The sequence below is a fragment of the Phoca vitulina genome, unplaced genomic scaffold (genome assembly GCF_004348235.1).
Source record: "Phoca vitulina isolate PV1807 unplaced genomic scaffold, GSC_HSeal_1.0 scaffold6, whole genome shotgun sequence".
NCBI lineage: Eukaryota > Metazoa > Chordata > Mammalia > Carnivora > Phocidae > Phoca > Phoca vitulina.
In genome coordinates this window covers 54,701,859-54,721,343 of record NW_022589709.1, presented here as the reverse complement: position 1 = coordinate 54,721,343, position 19,485 = coordinate 54,701,859, and the positions used below count along the sequence as shown (strand labels likewise).

The 19,485-nt window shown below is 41.7% G+C and overlaps 1 protein-coding gene across 3 annotated transcripts in view; it reads left to right on the top strand.

The window, feature by feature from the left end:
* The window catches only part of PTCD2 (pentatricopeptide repeat domain 2), a 43,725-nt gene extending 29,457 nt beyond the window's left edge, over positions 1–14,268 (top strand). Inside the window, exons 10-11 of one of the 3 annotated variants that reach the window (XM_032404244.1) lie at positions 6,074–6,173; positions 9,623–14,268. In XM_032404244.1, coding sequence (XP_032260135.1) covers positions 6,074–6,173; positions 9,623–9,759 — 237 coding nt within the window. In that variant the 3' untranslated portion in view covers positions 9,760–14,268. Of the gene's footprint in view, positions 1–1,399; positions 2,382–6,073; positions 6,756–9,622 lie in introns of those variants that run through there. The other 2 variants (XM_032404243.1, XM_032404245.1) reach the window with 2 other exon arrangements.
* The last annotated feature ends 5,217 nt before the right edge of the window (positions 14,269–19,485 follow it).

Below are 19,485 nucleotides of genomic sequence, written 5' to 3'. Positions count from 1 at the left end.
TCACTTCACCTTCAGCATGAGGTGGGGACTAAAGAAGCTATTCTTTTTAAGAACATCAAGTGCTGGAACTTCTTACCTGAAGGTTCAGTGGGGATCCCTTGTTTGAAAGGAGGGTATGCCGGCAGCAAATAGGGTTATATATTTAGAAGATGACCAGAGGATTTCTTAGGGACCTTGCATATACATAAATTTCATCAAAAAATGTTAGGTTGTATCATTTCTTTTTTTTTAAAGAGAAGTTTCTTTTGTTTTTTTTAGATTTATTTATTTTAGAGAGAGAGCGTGTGCACAAGTGGGGGGAGGGACAAAGGAAGAGGGGGAGAGAGAGCAGACTCCCCACTGAGCAGGGAGCCTGATGCAGGGCTCCACCTCACTACCCGGAGATCTTAACCTGAGCCAAAATCCAGAGTCAGATGCTTAACCAGCTGAGCCACCCAGGTGCCACGGGTTGTATCATTAATAAGGATTGAACTAAGTAAAATGTTGATTTTGTTCAAAAAGTAGCTCTGCATTGTAATTTAGAGCGCACCCATTTTTGTAGAATTAAATAGCATTTATACACTGTGACTCTGATATTTATACTTTTGGTCTAGACCTCTCCTCCTTGCTTCATATTGGTGTATATCCAGCAGTCTCTTGACTTACCCACTTAGATCTTTCACAGGCATCTCAGCCATGTCCAAAACAGAACTCTTGACTTGCTCCCCCTCCAAATATGGTCCTCCCATCTTCCCCGTCTCCGTTAATGACCTCACCCATCACCAAGTTGCTAAAGCCCAAATTGGGAAGATGTTTTTGATTCTTCCCTTTCCTTGACCTCTTCAACAATAAATCCTTTCAGTTGGACCTCCCAGATATACTTGTTACACATCTATTTCTCCATCTTGTATATACATTTTCCAGACTAGACTGTCATCCTCTCTCATCTGGACTAGGATACTGGCCTCCAGATTAGTCTCCACCCTCAATTTCTCTACACAGCCATTTAAACCTAAGTCAGAGCATGTCCTAATTTGGACCTTCTGATGGCTTCTAGAATGAATTCCAGAAAACTTACCACGTGCTATAAACCTTTACATAATTTGCTTCCTGCTCTGATTTTTAAATTGGGCAAACTTTGTTTCCATTGCTATTTGACTCTTTATCCTGGTATGTTTCATTGTATATTAGGTACCACCTTTTTATGAGATATTAGCAATGATTTTCAGGTACTAATTCTGAATTTTGTGTATAGCTTACGGAATCCGTTCAGATTTCTGTGTGCCCTGGTACCCTGGTTTTCACCATTATAGGTATACAGTATACATTTTTACGCATTTGTATCTCTGCTTCTTGGAGGATAAGAAGAACAAAGAAGAAATCTTGCAGATACATAATGATCTGCTCTTCTTTTTCCCAGCTGGCCAAAGCGAGGGAAAAAGTAAAGGATGTGCCTGCCCTTCTAGCCAGATTTGATGAGATCTATGGGAAACTGCACATAAATGGCCAGGTCACCACTTACACGTTGGATACTCTGCTCTGCCACACCCCTGGGAACAGGAAATCCCACATGATGCTATTAAACAGGAGGACAGTCAGCCATCGGACCTTCCAGCCACTCAACCAGTCCCTGTGGGCTGAGTAACCCTAGCTTCAAACCCCCCATGGGTCTGAGCTGGAAGGGGCCTGCTTCTAGTGAGTTAATGGCTTCCTAAGAAATCAGGCGTTGTACTCCAGTGGATGGTATACTAACAAACATTTGGTCTCCTTAAATTTCTGAGTTCATTGAGAACTGGCATGCTGACTGGAGAAGTTAATGTGCCGCTGTGAAGATCTAAATACAATCAAGCAGAAAGCTCCGCTCCTTCGGGAAGGACGCTTCCCCTGTGTAAACCTCCGAGGATCCGTGAAGGAACATGGCTGTGGTCTGCAGTCCAGCTCCCGGTACCAGAGTAGAACCCAGTAAGCACCAGTGGGAAGGAATTCCCCCTAGGTGGTCAACTTCAGTGAATTTTCAGGGGAGTAGTTACTTGCAAATTACACCTTTGCTGAATTCAGGAGGTCTGAAACTTACCATGCCACGCTGGGCAATAGCCCAGGATTTTTTCACTGCTTCTATCATTTATCTGTGACCCCAAATAAGATACTTGTGAACCTGCATATGGACTTGAAATTTTCATTTAAGTTTCAGTAGTGTCAAATTTTCTCAAAAATGAGAGAAATAAAATATTCCTGAGAAAACATCTTCAGGTTGTTTTGTTTTCTCAGCAGCACAAACTAACCCAGAATTTAGCTCTCAGAACAGATAAGTAAACTAAAATTTAAATGATTACTGCTGTGGTCATGGGCAGGCCATGTGCTTTTTCAAAATAACTGCCGGGCGCCTGGGTGGCTCAGTTGGTTAAGCGACTGCCTTTGGCTCAGGTCATGATCCCGGAATCCTGGGATCGAGCCCCACATCAGGCTCCCGGCTCAGCGGGGAGCCTGCTTCTCCCTCTGACCCTTTCCCCTCTCATGCTGTTTCTCTCTCTCAAATAAATGAATAAATAAAATCTTAAAAACAAAAACAAAAACAAAATAACTGCCAATAAGAACCACATAATGCTGTCTGTATTTTTTTTTTTTAATGTGGATCATAAATATTTGGTTCTACAGTTTGTCATGTTAATAATGATCTTCTCTTTTCTCTTGGGATGCTTTTCTTTTTTTTAAATAAACTTGTCTGACAGCAGGTTAAAGCTTCCTCATCCTGATCTGTCACGTGATGGTTTGAAATACAGCACTGGTGAGTTGTGCCTTTTGTTTCTAAAGGCCCACATGATGTTCACGCCTCTCAGCTGTCTTCCTAGAGTTCTGTACACTCTTTCTTCAGTGCTCTTTCAAAAACTAAGGTTTGCTTTTAACTTGATTGTTTTTCAGAGTCCAGAATTGTTCACAGAATCAGCAGTTTTAGAGTAGGAGGAATCTTCTGAGTCTCCTAACTGAATTCCGTCATCTTTCAGGTGAAGGAAATGACTGGTCCAAATTGGTGTAACTAGTTGGGGGTGGAGCTGAGATGAAAATCCAGATTCCTAGTCCAGTACCCTTCCCACTACAGCACATTAGGTCTCTTCAGAGATAGAATACTAGGTAAAGGCTCACTTCACTTTCCTCATTTGTTAAATGGGGTAATCATACCCACCTCATAGGCCTGCTGTGAGAATGGAGTGAGATACTAAACGTAAAGCAAGCAGAACCGTGGCTGGCACTGAGTAAGTGCTACGTAAACGCTGACTCTTATAATTACCGTCCGTAGCATTCAGAATGTGGATACCTAGTTGAAGAATTATATAACAACCGCGTTCTTCCTTCTGCTTATGCTCTGTGAAGACTTAGCCCCTTTTAAGGAAAATTCTGTGCCTTTATAGAATCTTAATTGTATTTTTTTTGTGTCTGGTGTTTACAGAAAAAGGCATTTGGGTTTCTCTACCTTCAAAGTCTTAGGGAGTAATATGGCATGCTTCCTGTCCCCCAACTTATCTTTTATCTTCTGACGCTCACAAAGAGCATTCGAATGGCTATTACACCCTGTGTGACTATGGCCCTGGTTGTTAACTAACAACCATTCATTAGGAGAAAAAAAAAATTGTGAGCAATAAATAGCAGCCCTGACCTTCCCAAGCCCTGCTGCTCTGAACAGCTGGTGACTATGGTCGCTGTGCTGCAGGTAAAAGCTGGGCTCTTCGACCTTTTCCTACAGTTATGCTGAAGGGCAAGAGTACAGAGGGAACTAATGAGCCCCATGTTTACCCCCAAATAATAGATGATTCTGAAGGCTAAAGAACCATCAAAGAAAAAGTTTGCTTAGTCTATAGTGAGCATTTCATTCTTAAAATTTCATAATTTCTTTCAAAAATGGTGTTTGTTTTTTTTTTTGCAATCGATAATTTGCCTAAAGCATGTACTTATTCTGTTAATGAGAATATTTGGACAGAACATCTTATTCCCCAACCCTATTATGTGCCTTTGTAGATTGTTTCATTCATTATAAATGTCTGTTGCTTCAGACTCCAGAAGTCACCATGGTGAGTACAGCACAGTATGAGAAGGAGACAGATACCTCCTACATTAGGTGTTATCAGGAGAGTGTTCTGGTTCTCTCTTGCTATGTCTAAAACATGTCAGAACTTAGTGGCTTAAAACAACGCCAGTCGTTTTCTCATTATGTTTAGGATTGACTGGCTCAGCCAGGCAGTTCTTACTCAGTGTCTCAGGTGGTTATTAGTCACTTGATGGCTGGGATTAGAGTCACCTCAGAGGCTTCCTCACTTACTATTTATGGCAGGTGATGCTGGGACCTCAGCTGAGACTGGGGTTAGAACATCTACATGTAGCTCCCTGACAACACAGTGGCTGAGTACTAGGGAGTGTCCCAAGAGGACCAGGCAGAAGCTGTTGTCCCCTTTTATGACCTGGGTTTAGAAGCCCCATGGTTTCAGAAATCAAATGGCAGCCCTTCCACTCGAATCACAGGCCCATCCAGATTCAAAGGGAGGGAGCATTCATTCTGGCTTGGTGGGAATGTCAAGGAAATACATGTTTTAAACTATCAGAGATTTTTCCAGCAAGCTCTTTGAACTTCTTTCCCATTGCTACTTCTAATTAAAGCCACCATCATCGGTCTTCTTTCAGCTGTCTTTACTACAGCCGGTGAGGTTTCCAAAACTAACTTGTCCGTTTCTATTTAAAACTTCCTGAGGGCTCTTCACACCCCTCTGGATAAAGCTGTGTCTCTTTAATATGGCTTAGATGGTCCTTCATAATCTGGCCCAGGTTTGCCCAGCCCACCCCATCCCTTGCTACCCCACACTCCTTCCCTCCTCCTCTCTTCCAGGCCATGACTGAGACATCTTGTCATCTGGAAAGGCTTTCTTGAGCCACCTACTTCCTTAAGATCGGGTTAAGTGAGCTGCCTATGTGCTCCTATACTTCACTTATCAACACACTTACCATTGTCCTACCATCATTCTCTATTCTTCACTAGATTTAGGTGCCATGTCTATCTTGTTCTCCACTGTTGACCCCATACCTAGCACAGTAGGGATCATATCAGAGGATGAGTACTCATTTAACTCACTAATTCGTTTATGTTGGTTGTTGATTGTCATCATATCCCCCTGTAAACAGCGTTTTCTCTCCAGTGCCTTCCACTCAGTTCCAAACATTTAGACCTGACCCCAAGCTTTTGCTCAGCCTATTATGTATCCTTTTCTCCTCCCACCTAAAATGCCCTCCCTCTTTATCCATCTTTTTCTGCCCATTTTTCAAGATCCAGCTCATGTGTCACCTCTTCGAGCGGGTGTTCTCAAGCTGTAGAACCCTTATGGATTCTCCACTCATTTACCAAATCAATATTGAGCAGCTACAGAGGACAAGGCACTATGAAAGGCTCTTAAGATACCACAGGGAGAAGACATCCCTTTCCCAAAGCAGAACACTTTTGGCCTGCCATGTCAAATTTAAGGACCCTTGGCCTAGTCATTTGCTCTTTGCTTCTATAGATAGTACTCCTTACAGAGTGATCAAAATCCTGAAGAATAGACTCAATGGTGAAATAGACCAATCCTGGGCAATTTTGGCTGACAGTTTTGTTGACAGTGATCCAAGGAATTAATACAAAATTGAACTAATTCCTAATGACTATTACTGAGAAAATATAATGGGGAGGTATCTGCTACAATTCAGGTAGGCAAAATTATAGCTTTCTCTATTTCTTTGCAAGCAAACAAAAATTTCTTATGTATTCTCTACTCCTGTTGAGAACCTCAGAGAGGAATTCATGGGCGACTTGATCTTGCTTAAAGGATATTTTAAGCTCTGATTTTTCTTTTTCTTTAGGCAAATCTTTGATCATTCTGGATATGTTCCTTTTACCCCTTCTTTTCATAGCCAAGATGACAGCTGAGTATAAGGCAGTGGTTCTCAAACTTCAGCAAGCATCAGAGTCATCTGGAGAGCTTGTTCAAACCCAGAATGCTGGGCCCCATCTCTAGAGTTTCTGATTCCACAGATCTGGAGCAGGGTCCAAGAATGTGAATTTCTAATAAATTCTCAGGTGCTGCTGTTGCTAGTCGGGGGACTTGGACAGGAGCCCTGGGCTTCAGATACCATCTCTGGGTCCTCTGGTCTCTGCTGTCACAAAGAGGGAAGAGCAGGTAAGTATGGCCTTGTCCCTGGACTCCTAAGCAAGTACCTGATGAGGTGTGTATGTCTGCCTTTTGCCTCTACTCCTGAGGATCCTCACTCTGATGTTGATGCACCTCAATCCCAAACCCTCTTCACTGGAGTCAATGAATCAGCAGTCCCAGGTCATTATGATTTAAGATTAGTGAAAAATGTATCTCTTTAGCGTTTTCAAATTATATATATACACACACACAGAGACACATGTATACCTATACACACATGTGCATACATGTCCATGTAAACTAAGGCAACATGGCAGAATAGTACAGAGCTTGACAAAAATAACTCAAGATTCAAATTTACCTAATAATATTTCTCTCTACAAATTTGACATACATTATGCATAAAAAAATGTGTGGTGAGCCAAATCATTGTGAATTAACCCCCCAATGGAAATATTTCAGAAAAGTAAAAAAAGATTTTTTAAAAGGACATGGTTTATATTACATAAAAAATGAATCAAGGAATTAAGTTGGCTTAAGTGGCATTACCTCAAAAATAACTTGAGCAAAAATTGATATTGGTGTAATTCTGATTGAAATATTTTTGCTAACATGGAGTAGAAATGGGATTTAAAAATGCCCTCTTTTTTTAATTAATTTTATTTTATGATGTTATGTTAGTCTCCATACATTATATCATTACTTTTTGATGTAGTGTTCCATCATTCATTGTTTGCATATAACACCCAATGCTCCATTCAATACATGTCCTCCTTAATACCCATGACCAGGTTAACCCAGCCCCCCACCGCCTTCTGCTCTAAAACCCTCAGTTTGTTTCTCAGAGTCCATAGTCTCTCATGGTTCGTCTCCCCCTCCGATTTCCCCCCCTTCATTTTTCCCTTCCTACTATCTTTTTTTTTTTTTTTTTTTAACATATAATGTATTATTTGTTTCAGGGGTACAAGTCTGTGATTCATCAATCTTACACAATTCACAGCACTCACCATAGCACATACCCTCCCCAATGTCCATCACCCAGCCACCCCATCCCTCCCACCACCCCTCCACTCCAGCAACCCTCAGTTTGTTTCCTGAGATTAAGAGTCTCCTATGGTTTGGTTTCATCTTGTTTCATATTTTTCTCCCTTCCCCTATCATCCTCTGTCTTGTTTCTCAAATTCCTCGTATCAGTGAGATCATATGATACTTGTCTTTCTCTGATTGACTTATTTCGCTCAGCATAATACCCTCTAGTTCCATCCACATTGTTGCAAATGGCAAGATTTCATGTTTTTTTTAATGACTGCATAATATTCCATTGTGTATATATATATATATATATACTACATCTTCTTTATCCATTCATCTGTTCATGGACATCTTGGCTCTTTCCATAGTTTGGCTATTGTGGACATTGCTGCTATAAACATTGGGGTGCATGTGCCCCTTCGGATCACTACATTTGTATCTTTGAGGTAAATACCCAGTAGTGCAATTGCTGGGTCGTAGGGTAGCTCTATTTTCAACTTTTTGAGGAACCTCCATACTGTTTTCCAGAGTGGCTGCACCAGCTTGCATTCCTACCAATAGTGTAGGAGGGTTCCCCTTTCTCCGCATCCCCGCCAACATCTGTCATTTCCTGACTTGTTAATTTTAGCCATTCTGACCGGTGTGAGGTGGTATCTCATTGTGGTTTTGATTTGTATTTCCCTGATGCCGAGTGATGTTGAGCACTTTTTCATGTGTCTGTTGGCCATTTAGATGTCTTCTTTGTGGAAATGTCTGTTCATGTCTTCTGCCCATTTCTTGATTGGATTCTTTGTTCTTTGGGTGTTGAGTTTGATAAGTTCTTTATAGGTTTTGGATACTAGCCCTTTATCTGATATGTCATTTGCAAATATCTTCTTCCATTTTGTCGGTTGTCTTTTGGTTTTGTTGGCTGTTTCCTTTGCTGTGCAAAAGCTTTTTATCTTCATGAAGTCCCAATAGTTCATTTTTGCCCTTGCTTCCCTTGCCTTTGGTGATGTGTCTAGGAAGAAGTTGCTGCGGCTGAGGTCGAAGAGGTTGCTGCCTGTGTTCTCCTTTAGGATTTTGATGGATTCCTGTCTCACATTTAGGCCTTTCATCCATTTTGAGTCTATTTTTGTGTGTGGTGTAAGGAAATGGTCCAGTTTCATTCTTCTGCATGTGGCTGTCCAATTTTCCCAACACCATTTGTTGAAGACACTGTCTTTTTTTCCATTGGACATTCTTTCCTGCTTTGTCGAAGATTAGTTGACCATAGAGTTGAAGGTCCATCTCTGGGCTCTCTATTCTGTTCCATTGATCTATGTGTCTGTTTTTGTGAAAATGCCCTCTGTTATCATGAGTTTGCATTCTGCAAGAGGAACAGACATTAAATGAACAACTGCGCAAATGACCACATTATTAATGGTTGGGATAAGTCTGGGGTGATACTTCCATCACCCGTGGCATAGATAGTAAGTGGCATGTGTCTGTTCGCACATGTGCTCATACCCACACATGAGGGCCTTCTCTGGTCTTTGATAGCACCAACTGTCTGTCATTCATTCTGACATGTAAAGTACATCGCCTTGTGTTGTTACAGGACTTTTTCCAAGTATATCTGGTGTCTCCTGAAGGACAAACTATCCTACCTCTGTTTTATATGACCCCAAAGTTCCTGTGTAGCATGTTACTATCCTATGATACTATAATGTGGCCTTAATGTTTTTTGAAAGGGTGAATTAATTAATGGCAGGTTTTAGTTCATATGTATAGCCTGCCATGCTCTGCTTTCAGTATTTCACAACTTTCTCATAAACCGGTTGCTCTTCCTATCTTAGTTTTACCTGAGACAGGGCCAAGCCCTAAAGAAGTGGGATGGCAGAGAAGGGGGCATAGGTGACTAGTGCATAACACCCTGGCCAGAGCCCTCTTTCTTCGTTTGTTTCCATGGGGTTTCCCCCCAGTATTTCTAGGCTCTCGGCTAATCTGAGATAGAAGTGATTTGGGGAGAAAAGGAAAGTGGGGGGAGGACACAAGGGTTTTACGTGAAACTTCCCAGCTACTAACAGAACAGGATCAGAACACTGCCAAACAGCTTACCCACTTGCCTGCCTTACTGAGTTGATCTTTTTCTGAGGACTGTGGCCTCCAAGAGCCTCAGGGGCAACTTTATCACAGTGATTAAAGGTGAGGTCTGGAAAAGAAGGCCCAGGGAGAAGAAAAGAACCCCATATTTGGCTGGTAATCACTGTCCTGCAGCTGAAATACTCCAAAGCTGGATGCTTAGGATAGGAGAAGAAGGCCTCATTTAATTAGGCCCTGAGAGGAAAAGGCACCAGGAGTCCCTGAGTCCCCCTGGAAGTCATCATGGAATCATGGTCTGTCACCTGGCCTGCCTGGGAAATGCATTGCCCAGTTAGTGATCCCTCATCTTTCCTGATTCCTTTTCCCTGCCCCAACTCCAGGCCAAGCTCCTCACCCAGAAGAGCCCAGCATCCCTATGTCACTTAATTCCCCAGATCTCCCTCATTCCCAGGCAGCAGGATCATCTTGTCAAGGTACAAGTGACATCACAAAAGAAGCCGTAACCTCCACAAAGTGACTGCCCTACAACTCGATTTGATTTTGAATCCACGAATCCAAGTCACATGCCTGGCAACTGAGCAGCAGAACCTCCTGGTGTGTCCCACTGCACTCCACAGGGACACATTGTGTCACCATTAAGTTCAAGAGGATTAAGGAGGCCTTCACTTTCATGGCTGGAAATTACTGAATTAATATCAGTTTAAAGAGTATGTTCTGACTGTCGCTGGTGGCAGGATGGCCACATGCACGTCCAAAGATAATTCAACATGAATGCTGCTCACTGAGAAGCCAGGACAGATGAAGCAACTCCACATGAGGCTTTTGGGCCACAGGGTTTATCTCCCTGTATAAAACTATGGAGAGCAGAGGAAATGTCATTTCCAATTTAGATGAGCACAGCATTTTCTTGGACACACTGATGCTGAAGTAACAAGGAATTTGACAACAACAGGGCTTGGTATGGTAGGGTTTATAAAATAAAGAAAAAAAACCTGCTAACACTTAATAAGACTTAACCATTGTGAGGCTCTATACAAAGCACTTTGTATACAGTATCTCACTTAACCCTCAGGGAAACCCCATTTCACAGATGAGGAAACAAGCTCAGAGGTTACGTTCTTGGCCATAGATGTAATACCAGGGAGTGGGCAAGCACAGATGGTCTGACACCAAAGCTCAGGTTTTTAACTCTGTGTACTGTGTGCCCAGATGGTGGCTCTGTGTGTGTGTGTATGCATGTACATGCTCATATGTGTACTTTTCAGGAAAGGTGGTTTATACTATTGATTCAGCAGAACCTTGAAGGGGCCACTGAGTAAAAACGGTTAAGGTATATATGCATACACACATACATACATATAATATGCATATATTACATATACATATACATAGACATGTACATACTTAATGTTTGTGTATGCTGTATGTTTGGATTTTTTCAGTAATCCCTCCCCGCCTTCATGCCTTGCTCGTATCACTAGTATACAGCTGAAGAATTTAAGTGGACAGCAGAGGGCGCCCAGAGTCACTGTTTTTAAAAAAGCATCTTCCATTTCTGGAATTCAGAACAGAGGTCCACACTGCAGTCTAGATGGGAAAGGTAGCTGTAGATAGACTTCAGGGAGGATATAGAATGTTGCCTTTGCTCAAGATTGAGAATCATCGTGTTGAAAGGATGTTTTGAGAAGAGAGAAAACAGGATGATCCTCTGCAGATAGTGTGGGGGGGGGGGGGCACATGCTAGGTGTTTCATGAAAAAACATCCTCAGCTCCTTATGAAAGAAAAAGAATGAGCCTTTGTCTCACTTGGGAAAGTTTCCTCCTAAAGTAAGAAGAAAAAACCCAGAATGAATTGTTTGCTGTTACTTACTAAAATCATATTGGGATGTGAGAGAAGTGAAAAGGAATTAGGCTCTTAATTATTTGTTCTGTCTTTCTACCTTCTCAAATCCATCAAATAACAGCAACCTATCTCTTCCAGCCATCCTCATGGAGTTACTAAGTCTTGGAGCTTTCTCCTTTAAAGTAAGAGAGATTTCAGTATCCTGGTGTATTTATCACTGCCCAAACTGGTCAAAGACCAGTTTTTCATTATCACAAACCTTATATATATGTTGAGATTTCACAGAGTGCTAATTATTACCATGGGATTGGGAATTCTGGTGAAAGATGTCCCTGACAGACACCCGAGCCTGGGAGGAGGAGAGTGGCAGATGCTCTTGCTCAAGATGACTTGCTCATATGTATACAATAGATAACTCTTGGGTTACCACCAAAAGCAGAGGAAATTCTGTGCAACTGGACATCCTATAACAACTGATGGGGATAAAAGAAAGAAACTGTTAATTATTCTAAATGTGGCCCACTGAGTTGGTATGGCTTGGGCACAGCAGCTCAGGGACATAGGTACTGAAAAAAAAAGGCCTGGGGAAAAATCCTATAGTCCATGCTATTCCACACATATTCTTTTTGATTTTTCTCACTTATGAAATGAAAAACTCCTGAAACACCTGGTGGATGGGCATTTGGTCCTCTAGGAGTCTGGAGTGGAAGTGGCCAGGACTAAGTCTCTATTTACACTGCCGTGTTAAGCTTTTATCCCATCAGACGCTGCAGGTAGAGGGAAGGCCATATGAAGGTAGTGTTCCACTACACTGCGCAGGGTGGGGGTGATCTCATTATGACATAATGCCTACACGGCAGGTAAAGAATCAGTAGTATGAAGCTCACTCAGGCAGGATCTGTTTTTGACAAGGTTGAGAGCTAAGCAGCTAACCAGTGAACCAACTGGTATGAATGGCAGCTCTGGACTTCTATATCCCTGGACTTCCACAACCTTTATTATCCCCTTTAGTTAAAATCCTAACCTCAGTGGACCATGGGTCCAGACCAAAAATATAAATCTTTTCTTCATGTGGATCATTTGGGTTTGTTTTTAAAATCCTTTTTTCTCCTCCAAACCATTTCAATTCTACATTTCACTTTGCATTTGTAGACATGGCTTATAAGTTATTGATTATTTCGTACTCTGTTGAAATCCTTTCAGGTGTAAAACATCTGGAAAGATAGGAGGAAACAAAGATAACCAGCACACCATTGCTACTTTCACTAGCCAATCTCCTGACCCCGTTTTGAAGATTCTGAGATAAATAGGTAATAGGAGTCCCCATGTCTCTGAGTTAAAGTTTTGGCAGGTAAACTGGGCTAGAGTAGGTTGGGTGTGATTTTGCCTTCTCACATTTCAATGGACTAATGCCTTATGATTTTTTTTCCTCCTGAACTCTACTTCCTCTTTCTTCTTTCTCTGTTCTTCTATTTTGTGTCTTCCCCATCATTTTATTAATGCTTCTCCTTTGAAAAAAAAAAATTTAGATCCCTTTTTTTGGGTTCTTTGGTGACGGAGTCTAGCTTCCTGTGTCCTCACTCTTTCACTCACTGACTCAGAGTGGAGGCTGCTTTACTGGAACTTAGGAGAAACCTCAGGTTTGTTTTCAGTCCTGTTTTCTCCCGAGCATAAAGCTCTAATTTCAAGGGAGAAGTTCTGAATAGGCCAGATTGAGAAAAGCAAGCAACAAGCCTAAAAACTCATGTTCCTCACCAACTCCTCTTGGGCTATATTCTGGAGAAAGGCAACAAAACCATTTGGAATTGCCCATTTGCTCCCCAAATATAACTCCCATGCCCAGAGTCTTATGCAGCCTTCAACGTGAGTTAAGTCCCTCAAAGTAGGGCATGGGCAAGATTCACCAGCTAAAACTGTCTTTAACTGCAACCCAAGGTACAGTTCAACTTTCTCAGTTTGTTCCACAGAGAATATTTACAAATGTCCATTTTGCCTGGAAAACAGAGAGGACAGATTAGAAATAATACAATGTGTGTGCCAGTTCAACATTTCCAGACCTAATATTCAGATACCTACTAACAACTCTGAAATTCAGATCCAAGTTTAAAGTCCAACTCCGGGACGGCATCTCCCATCCTCTGTTATAGCTTGGAAGATGCTTATTAGCACAAAATTAATAATATTATTCCATCACTTTCATCTTTATTGTTTTAAGCTGAGGTACCCAAATTGCATTCGTCCATGGCAACTAGGAGAGGAATATTTATTTTTAAGTTGTTCCAATTTGTTCATTCTTAGAAAGTGATAAATGAATAGAAGATGCTCAGTCAGACCTGTGGGTAAAAAGTCAAAGACTGTACGCATGTGAGATTAGGGGAAATTGTACACCTAATGAAGACAACAAAGGGAAAAGAATGAACCGTGATGCTCATTATGACTCAGTTGACAACACTTTTAGGTAAAGTCCACACTGTTTGGAAAGCACATTTTCATCCGTGGTGTCAAAACCTCCAAAAGCACATAGAAAAGTAAAAGATGCTGGCCCGTGATGAGTTTGTCTAGGGTTATTTTGGAAGGCCCTGCAGTATTTAATGATGATAATGAATATGCATTTCATTTCTTCATCTTGTCTATCAGACTCCCTGTCCAAAACAATAAGTAAAAAGGAAGGAAGACCAACTAACAAATAGCCCATGACTGGATTTGTTCCCATCAGATCCAAGAGAAACAACCACATCAAGTTGCTAAAGAAATTTACCCACTGACAATGACAACAGCACAGCAGCATTTGTATCATATTCCCCACAGTTACTAGGCTGTTGTGGCTCAGATTTTGAGAAATTTAACCTGCATGTAAATGTGTGACAGGGCTTTCCTGGCAACCTGTAGTTCAACAAAGAACAGGAAGTGAAACCATCATTATCACCACAAGGTTTATTTTACACAAGTTTCCATAACTTGGAGAGGCACCTTGCTGCTTACTCTCTACCCTGTTTCCTTCATCTGTACTCCTTGCCTTACCTCAAAATGAAGGAAAGGCAGTGCTTGTCTGAGGGGTGAAAGGTCTCAGGAATTGGCTGTGACCCCTGGGGAAAAGGAAGAGGTACCCCTAAGATTAAGCACCCTCCCAATTGCCCCAAAACACTGAGCTGAGCCCTAGAAACCATTGCCTTAATGACAATACTTTGCATACCAAAGATGTCAAAGTCCTAGAAGGTCTCAAGAATACCATTTGAGGGGTGCCTGGGTAGCTCAGGTCAAGATCTCAGGGTCCTGGGATTGAGCCCCACATCAGGCTCCCAGCTCAGCAGCGAGCCTGCTTCTCCCTCTCCATCTGCCCCCACTTGTGCTTTCTCTCTCGCTCACTCTCTCTCTCAAATAAATAAATAAAATCTTAAAAAAAAAAAAAAGAATACCATTTGATACCATTTGATTTGGAGTTTCTTAGGTAACTTCAGCAGCACTTAAGACCACAGACCATGATGTCCGCACTGTATCCCAACCAAGGATGCCTGGCAGAGGGACTGAGTGGAGACTAAAATCCAAGCCTGCTTCCTCCTATAGGAAACACCTTTTCCTAATTCACCCAAATCCACTGAGTGGACAAATTGGGGGGGGGGTGTCAAAAGTCACCCTGACCCCTTCTTATTGGTTACTCCCTCTCTCAAAACCTCCACAGGCTTCTCATTACACAGAATCAACTCCAGGTCCACAGTCTGGTCCCTTTTTTTTTTTTTTAATTTTTTTATTGTTATGTTAATCCCCATACATTACATCATTAGTTTTAGATATAGTGTTCCATGATTCATTGTTTGTGCATAACACCCAGTGCTCCATGCGGAACGTGCCCTCCTCAATACCCATCACCAGGCTAACCCATCCTCCCAACCCCCTCCCCTCTAGAACCGTCAGTTTGTTTTTCAGAGTCCATTGTCTCTCATGGTTCTTCTCCCCCTCCGATTTCCCCCCCTTCATTCTTCCCCTCCTGCTACATTCTTCTTCTTCTTTTTTTCTTTCTTAACATATATTGCATTATTTGTTTCAGAGGTACAGATCTGAGATTCAACAGTTGCACAATTCACAGCGCTTACCAGAACACATACCCTCCCCAGTGTCCATCACCCAGTCACCCCATCCCTCCCACCCCACCCCCCACTCCAGCAACCCTCAGTTTGTTTCCTGAGATTAAGAATTCCTCATATCAGTGAGGTTTTATGATACATGTCTTTCTCTGTTTGACTTATTTCGCTCAGCATAACACCCTCCAGTTCCATCCACGTCGTTGCAAATGGCAAGATCTCATTCCTTTTGATGGCTGCATAATATTCCATTGTATATATATACCACATCTTCTTTATCCATTCATCTGTTGATGGACATCTTGGCTCTTTCCACAGTTTGGCTATTGTGGACATTGCTGCTATAAACATCGGGGTGCACGTAGCCTTTCGGGTCCCTACTTTTGTATCTTTGGGGTAAATACCCAGTAGTGCAATTGCACAGTCTGGTCCCTTTGACCTCTGCAACCTCAGCTCGCTTACTTCCCTTGCTTGCATCTTTCCTGCCACATAGGCCTTTTACTGGCCCAGAAGATCCCTGCACATTCGTGTTTCAGGTCCTTTGCACTGGCTGTTCCTCTGCCTTGCTCCCTCACTTCATTCAGATGTCTATCAAATGTCATCTCCTCAGAGAGGCCTTCCCTGACTAACTACTTTAAATTCCACCTTCTTTCCTCTCTATTCCTTTTCCTGCTTTTTTTTAAAGCACTTACTATTTGAATTTTATATTTATTTATTATTTGACTTTTCTCTGAAACAGAGGTTGAAAAACTAGTCTGAAGGCCAAATCACACTTGCTACCTATTTTTGTAAATAAAGTTTTATTGGTATATAGCTACTCTCACTCATTTACATATTGTCTTTGACTGTTTTCACACTACAATTGTAGAGTTGAGTAGTTGCAATAGAGACTGCATAGTCCACAAAGCCAAAAATATTTATTATCTGGCCCTTTACAGAAAAAGCTTGCCAACCCTCACTCTATAATGTAAACCCTATGAGGACAGGGGATTTATGTCTTTTGCTCACTCCTGTATCTCCAACACTCATATTGCCTGGCACTCAGTAGGTACTTGATAAATTTTATTAAATGATTGAGCATATGGATGAATGAGTATCCAAATGTATCTAGAAAATGATTTCCTTAATTCAACAATTATTGAGCACCAACTTATGCCAGGCATTGGACTCTGTGCACAATGACGAGAGACCAGAAAATTAAATGGTGCTAGGAGGAATGTCATGTTCTTCATGACAGTTGTTATGGGAGCCATAAAGAAAGATACCTGATCAAGGCATCTAAAGACAGTGATCCCTAAAAATGAGTTCTCCAAGCTGAGATAAGTGTGAAGGGCATTGCAGGCAGAGGGTAGAAATGTAATGGTCCAGAGATAGGCAACCACAATTGTCTGAGGGATCAGTAGTTTGTGTGGTAGATGAGAGTTGTTTGAACAGGGTTTAAACAATTTCTTGAATAATCACTCTTTATCTTTCTGACTCTTATTCCCTTGGTTGCCACTTAAAATTTGGAGGAAAATAATGATTCTCTTCAAAACGTCTACCATTTTCCTGCCAATGTTTTTGGCCCAACCCAAAACACACTAAATGTGTTATTTGAAGAGATGTCTCAGATACATTATATCAAGATTTCTCAACCTTGGCACTATTGACATTTGGACCAATAATTTTTTTGTTGTGGAGGTGTCCTGTACATTGTAGGATGTTTCATGGCATCCCTGGGCTCTACACACTAGATGCCAGTAGCACTCCCACAGTGTGACAATCAAAATTGTCTCCAGATATCACTAAATGTCCCCTGGGGGGCAATGTCACCCTCTGTTGGTAACCACTGCATTAGATAGTGCCAGTAACACACACTAGACAACCTGAAGATGAAATGTATTAATAACCTACAAATGCTGGATGTAGGGGGATTTTGGAAGTCCAAGGCACTTGAGCCTCTGGAATAAAAACTGCCTGTTCTTTTTTGTCTCCAGATGATTACCCAACATGATTATGACAAGTAACTATAGATTTAGAAAGATAAACATTAGTTACTTCTTCACTTGGCTACCAAGTGCCATTTTGTCTACAGATTCATGGGGTCTGTGCTCTACTGAAACATGCCAAGTTAAATATGCCCGAGGACAATAGAACCCACCGACGCCCATGCCACTGTGAATGCACCCGATCTTGTCTGATCTTGGAAGCTAAGCAGGGTCAGGCCTGGTTAGTACTTGGATAGGAGGACAATAGGACCCTACTCAGCAATGAAAAGGAATAAGCTATTGATAAATGCAGCAACATGGATGAGCCTCAAAGGTAGGATGCTGAGGGAAAGAAGACAGTCTCAAAAGGTTACATACTGTCTGATTTCATTTATATGACTTTCTGGAAAATGCAAAACTATAGTGAGCACAGATTAGTGGTTACCAGGGATTGGAGTGGGGCGAGTGTGTACCACAAAGGGACAACATGAGAGGTTTTTTTTATTGTATGTTAATGAAAAAAAAATGAAAGAGTAGTTGCTGAAGAATATGATGGGTTGTTAGTACTTAATACATGTCTTCTTCTAACCACAATGAAGCATTTAAAGCCATATTTTAAGAAAATGTGCCAGGCAACAAGGCCTTGACCACCAGTAATTAGAGTGTTCCAGGGGAGAGGGGCAGGTAGATATTCTGGAACCAAATGAAGAGCTTTAGCTTCCTTGCTTCAATTCCTCTTTCACTTTCCATAGAACAAGGTGATCTTCACTTCCCAATCCAGGGTTGCCAAATTTCACCCTAGAATTGCTTGAGCCTCCCTTGGGCAGAAGAGAGAAAATATTTCAAAACGTGAAGTATATTGGAGCAGGCTTACCAGCATCCTTTGAGGTGTATAACATTTTATCAGTATGACACTATTGTGTAGTGATAAAAGAGAGCCTAAGAGAGCGTGGGGCTAGCTTTCCAAGGCTCCAGGCAAGAGAAGGAACAGAGAGCATAATGAAATGAAAGTGACTTGATTCTAAAAGAGATCAATATCCTGTTTTATTATTCATATGAATAATGACACCAGATTCATGTATATGTGAAATAATCATCATTTCTGAGAAATTTTGTACTCACCTGAAATATCGAATCTGTCATCTATGATGATGATGGGGCCCAGGGCATATATGGGAAGGTAGTGGTGACCCTTATCTAGAATCCTGCCCCATGAGCATCCAGTTCAGGGTAAGCATATTCAGCCTTCCTCTCTTTCAGGGGGTACTGCAGGCTGTGGTTTACGTATGTACAAGAGGACTGTGCACAAGAAAATGTTGCTCATGTGCTTATGCAATAGTAATAGTAAACCACAGGATTATCACATCAGAAATGAATGTGCTTGATTTCTCAGAGAATGAAATGCATGGCAACAGTGAGAATCAGAAAGGGTCATCTGCCTGATATTCGTCCTGAAAGCGACACAAAGCACAAATGATGTCACAATTGCAAATATACTTCTTTCTCTTTGTCCGTCATCATCCATTTGCAGCAACATCACTTCAGTTGGACAATTGCAGTGTCTCTAAATTGTTTCAGAGGTAGCCTAGTACACCAAACATCCTCAGGAGCTGTTGATCCTTTTTCCCCTTAGCTAAATATAAACTGTGAAAATGAAGTAAAAACAACAGCCCCTCTGTGTCTGTAGGGTGGGGACAGGACAGGGTGGCAGAGGTAAGAAATACATTGCAGAAGAACTGGCTCATGACTTCAGTCTTCTTGAAAGCAGAGCTTTGAACTTTTCTCATTTTATATCTTTTAACTTATTTGATCATCACCACTGCTCTCCCTCTCCCATGATGTAGGGAAAGATTACTTTACGCCCATTTAACAGAAACTAGAACCAAGGCGTATGTCCATTAAGAGTTTCCCAGAGGTCACATAGGGGGAAAGTGGAAAAATATGGTGTAAAACCTGTCTCCTGATTCTGGACCCCAGGGCTCCATTTGGTAGACCATACTGTAAAGTGTCATCCAGCTTCACTAAACATAGACCAAAAGCTAGGAGTTAAAGATGGTTACCCTCTGTAGGAATCAGTGGAAGTCCTAACCCCTATCCTCCCCCAGCCTGAATGTAATAATGCATTCATAGTTGAGAACATGCCTGATTCCTCTGAAGATGTATCTCAGGCATCAAGCCTACAAGAAGGGTAATCCTACCCACAAAGTATTGATTACTTCCTTGGTTGAGCCCTGCTATACCTTAAATACAGTGCTATCTTTGTGCATGTAACTTTCACGTGCCTTGGGGCCTGGGTCTTGCTGTTCTTGGATTCCTAGATCCTACTCCAGGGCCCATTTCATAGTAGGCACACA